The following is a 5,274-nucleotide window of genomic DNA, read 5'->3' as shown; positions in this document are numbered from 1 at the left end:
GGTTGAGATGACATGTATTAAAATAATTTAGAACATGAACTGAGAGAATGTTTGAATTATGCATGGTCACACCTCTGGGGGAAAGCTAGGACAAGCTCACACTAGGCTCCTAACCTCTGCTATAGGGTCACCGCCACGCAGTGCAACTTGGCACCTTGCAGGCACGAAAATCCAGCTTTTTTGGCTTTGTTTTTATTTACGAAGAAAGACAGGAAACCCAAACCAATGCATTTGTAATGTAGTGATACAGAACGTAAGAGGAAGGTCTCCTGGCAACCCGAAGACATAGCATTGGCTTGGTCAGACACATCCTGAGGACAGAAGACATAGCATTGGCTTGGTCAGACACATCCTGAGGACAGAAGACATAGCATTGGCTTGGTCAGACACATCCTGAGGACAGAAGACATAGCATTGGCTTGGTCAGACACATCCTGAGGACACCTTGCCCTGCATATGTGCACGCTGGCTTTCATTACTGTCCTTTCAAAGGAGGCATACATTATGTTTATTGCTCCAGGGACGTGAAGAAATTATAGGAAACAAAATTTCAAGAAGTGAGTGGACATCTGTTGAATGACGCAGCCGTGGTTTCACCTCAGTAGTTTCCTAATGATAGACTTATACATCATGGGTGGGTTTGCTTTTTGAATTATAAAGGACCCACACAGTTTTCTGATAAATTGGTAACAGTAGTGTTTCTTGTGTTGGACAGTCTGGAAATTCTGCTTAGAATACATTCAGATGTGGAGTGAGACCTGCTTACAATTCTGTAGCATAGTAGCAGGATACGGTGTCAGCTGGAGACTGGGGCATGAGAGGACAAACGCACTTCAGTCATCTATGAGTGGAGTAATACTCCGCCATCAAAGGCTAGAATCCTGGCATTAAAATAAAGTGAGCCAAACACAACAAAGACAGAGATTTCATGCCCGTACTTGTTGGTGGAATATCTTCCATCTTTCTTTTTTTTTCCTTCCCATCTTTTTTTTTTTTTAAATTTTGAGACAGGGTCTCTCTAAGTCACCTATGCTGGCCTTGAACTTGTGATCTTCTTGATGAATTTTCCCAAGTAGCTAGGACTACAGTTATTCATGTAGAATGAGAGGTGTTGTTTGACAGTGATTCCTGGATCTGTTTTAACCTGGGTCATGATGTGTGCTCTGGATGGTGGTTTATCTGTGTGCATTAGATGACTATATGACATCAGCTGACGTGTGTTGGGGTGGTGGACATTCACCCAGCCTTCGCTCCATCTTGTAGAACCTGTGCCTCTGAACTGCTCTGCTGCTGTGGATGGCCCCCGCTGTCTTGACTACCCTTCCCAATAGGATGTCACTGAGATCCCTCAAATGGAGCCTCCTGCTGCTGTCCCTGCTGAGCTTCCTGGTGATTTGGTACCTCAGCCTTCCCCACTACAATGTGATCGAGCGTGTGAACTGGATGTACTTCTATGAGTATGAGCCAATTTACAGACAAGACTTTCAATTCACGCTCCGGGAACATTCAAACTGCTCTCATCAGAACCCATTCCTGGTCATCCTGGTGACTTCGCGCCCCTCAGATGTGAAAGCCAGACAAGCCATTAGAGTTACTTGGGGTGAGAAAAAGTCTTGGTGGGGATATGAGGTGCTTACATTTTTCTTACTAGGCCAGCAGGCTGAAAAAGAAGACAAAACATTAGCATTGTCCTTGGAGGACGAACATGTTCTCTATGGTGATATTATACGGCAAGACTTTTTAGATACATATAATAACTTGACCTTGAAAACCATTATGGCTTTCAGGTGGGTAATTGAATTTTGCCCCAATGCCAAGTATGTCATGAAAACAGACACCGATGTTTTCATCAACACTGGCAATTTAGTCAAGTATCTTTTAAACCTAAACCACACGGAGAAGTTTTTCACGGGTTATCCTCTAATTGATAACTATTCCTATAGAGGATTTTTCCATAAAAACCACATTTCATACCAAGAGTACCCTTTCAAGGTGTTCCCTCCCTACTGCAGTGGGCTGGGTTACATTATGTCCGGTGACCTGGTGCCGAGAATCTATGAGATGATGAGTCACGTGAAACCCATCAAGTTTGAAGACGTCTATGTCGGCATCTGTCTGAATTTGTTAAAAGTGGACATTCATATTCCAGAGGACACAAATCTTTTCTTTCTGTACAGAATACACTTGGATGTATGTCAGCTCAGACGTGTGATTGCAGCCCATGGCTTTTCTTCCAAGGAGATCATCACGTTTTGGCAGGTCATGCTGAGGAACACCACGTGCCATTACTAAGCCATACTCCACTCATCTAGGGAAGGGAGGAAGGACACTTTGTAGGAAGGGCAGAGTTAGTGCTGTGGAAAACTCTGGAAGCTGAGTGTGCTGGCTTGCCTGGATGGAAACTCATGGAGTACACCTGGACTGGAGTACACCTGGACTGGAGTACACCTGGAATGGAGTACACCTGGAATGGAGTACACCTGGAATGGAGTACACCTGGACTGGAGCGCCAAGGCCACTTACAGTGTTGTTTTCACAGGTTTTAACTTGGTACTGTAAAAGTGATAGAGGAGTCAAACATAGAGCGAACGAGGGATTTTCCTAATAGTCAAAGGGTCAGACAGTCTGGATAACTCAGGCTGTAGGTTAGAATTTAAGATTTTCTTGAAAGAAAAACTACTCCACAGCCAGAAAACAGTGTGGAGTTGTATTTATTAGATAGTATAGTCACATAATGATTCATTGTATATCTTAGGTGGTCATTATTAAAAGATATATACATGTATATATATATGTGTATATATATATATATATATATATATATATTCTAAAGAGCTTTACGGAAGTTATATTGAAAAAATGCATTTGTATTGTTTTCATTTGCAAGGTACTCAGTGATGTGATACTTAAGAGTTATCAAGTCAAATATTATTTAATGTTATGTCAATTTTCTAAGTGTTTAAAGGTTGTGGTGGTTTCAGCATTATATAGTGAGCTGCTGTTCATATTTGAGCTTTTTCTTATTTACTTATTAGTTTAATTTTGAAAGTCCCATTACTGTGACGTTATAGGTTAATCTGTTGAACTTTGTTGCAATATAAACGTGGAGAATTAAAGCAAGAAAAGTCAAGCTTTGTACAGTTTTTAAAAACAAAGTCAGTGTTTCTAAATGTCACTTTGTCTGTCTCATTACCTCCAAAGAATTCGGGAATAGTAGAGAATTCCCGGCAGAACATTTCCTAAGGTACAGAAGGCTAAGATGGTTTCCTGTTGCAGTGTGTAAGCTGGAAAGGGAAGCTGTAAGATCCAAGTTGCTTTGTTAGCTCACCCAGTGTGTGTTTTCTACTGAGTAATCAGTTTGTGAATAAAGGATTTCAAAAAGCAGAAAGGTCATTGTGTTGTTGCCATGGAGACAGGAGTCTGAAGAGGAACCTGATTGAAGCCTCCGCTTTCCCAGTGCTGCCTTCCTTGTGGACATTCGTAAAAGGAACAAGGTTCCAGGGGTTATACAGCTTTCCTTTAGAGTTGATTAAGAACAGGTGAGTCCTTCCTTACTAATTATCTAGCAATAAGTGTGCAAGCCTTCCTCAGAGAATACCTCAGGAGCGGCAGGCAACTGCTTTCTGTCTGTGGAAACAGAATGAGTGGCCACCCCTCTACCCCCCAACAGACAAGCGACTGATTGAAGACTGATGGAGGTAGTGGGTTTTGTTTTTGTTGTTTTCTTTTTTAATTAATGTATTTGATCAGTTTTTGGAGAGATATGGGATGTTAAGAGATCAAAAGAAAAAATTTAAGAGAGAACTTTTAAAAATAAATTATTCTGCAGTTCAGTCTCAGAAAAGCCAGACCCAGAGTTGAGTCCAACTGAAGAGTTTTTGCTAAAGATCTGTGAAATGATTATGAAAAATGGTCAGACCTATTAAACATCTGCATGTTTCATAACGTTGAGTTTTTTGGGTGGTAATTATTAGTCCATTATTAAGATGGCAACCTCTGGGCTGGCGAGGAGGCTCGGCAGGTGGGAAGGTACTTGACATTGAGCCTGTTGACCTGGATTTGACTCCTAGAACCCACACGACCGCAGGGAGAACTGACTCCTGCAAGTGTCTTTTTGACCTTCACATGTGTGCCGTGGCACACTCGTTCCCTGTCACCTTCTCAATAAAGAGGTAAATGTTTAAAAAGATAAACAAAAAACCACACCGCTCGCTGTCTGAACCAACAGCTTTTAAAACTTAAGCCAAAGCCAAGTTTAGTGCTAGGCCCTGCCCTGTGGCTGACCGGCCGCCAAGTCCTTGGCAGCCCCACACCTTCATAAGCGCCCACCTTTCTGTCTCCTTTGTTTATCTGCCAGCACCGGGCCCTGACTCCCAGCACAGTGGTAGCTCAGCCCTGACTCCCAGCACAGTGGTAGCTCAGCCCTGACTCCCAGCACAGTGGTAGCTCAGCCCTGACTCCCAGCACAGTGGTAGCTCAGCCCTGACTCCCAGCACAGTGGTAGCTCAGCCCTGACTCCCAGCACAGTGGTAGCTCAGCCCTGACTCCCAGCACAGTGGTAGCTCAGCCCTGACTCCCAGCACAGTGGTTAGCTCAGCCCTGACTCCCAGCACAGTGGTAGCTCAGCTGAGGCGCTGCTGCAGTTGCTCCCGAGGCTCAGGAGTGAAGTTGAAGAGCGCCGTGTGCATGTCTCACTTACATTCTCGCCAGCAGCTTGGTGCCCTGCACAATGTCTTCTGATGCCAGGCACAGGCTCAAGGGCAGTGACCATCTGGAACATTCCTCTGAGAGGGCAAAAGAAAAACTGACTAGTGGGGATGGTAAGCTGGGCACAGTGAAGGAAGCGCCATCAAGGCCGCTCCATGGCTGGGGAAGAGTTTCATTGTCATACCTGCAAGAGAATAGTCCACCATAGCCACCTCTCAGGGACAGAAGGCCAGAGAGAAAAGGCTGGGAGGGGCAGTCACCAGGGCTATGGGAGCAGAGAAAACAGCAAAAATGGAGGGAGAGACCTGCCCGTTGTAAGGGGTTATGCTGCCATGGAAGGAGACCAGGTTAGCTGGGGTAGCCTGGGAACTCGTATGGGCTCTGATCTGTTGGGGACTCGTTTGAGTTCACAGAGAACTAGATGCTCTTTCTGGAGACTGGAGGGCTGTGAGAACAAACATTTACAAGGTATCTGAGGAATGCTGGGTATTTATGGGGTTAGGGTCCAGCCTGAGCTAAGCCCAGATGGCCATCCTGGGGTTGGGACTTGACAGAACGACAGTGGCA

The 5,274-nt window shown here is 44.6% G+C and overlaps 1 protein-coding gene across 1 annotated transcript; it reads left to right on the top strand.

Annotated features, from left to right (window-relative positions):
• Positions 1-1,296: 1,296 nt before the first annotated feature.
• Positions 1,297-2,292, top strand: B3GALNT1 (beta-1,3-N-acetylgalactosaminyltransferase 1 (Globoside blood group); the record flags this gene model as incomplete). Its single annotated transcript, XM_080916356.1, has 1 exon — positions 1,297-2,292. The coding sequence occupies one exon, from the start codon at positions 1,297-1,299 to the stop codon at positions 2,290-2,292; it is 996 nt and encodes a 331-aa protein (XP_080772482.1).
• Positions 2,293-5,274: the final 2,982 nt, after the last annotated feature.

The sequence above is a fragment of the Micromys minutus genome, assembly GCF_963924665.1.
Source record: "Micromys minutus genome assembly, chromosome: 4".
In the NCBI taxonomy this organism is placed as follows: domain Eukaryota; kingdom Metazoa; phylum Chordata; class Mammalia; order Rodentia; family Muridae; genus Micromys; species Micromys minutus.
This window is presented reverse-complemented; position numbering and strand designations above follow the sequence as displayed.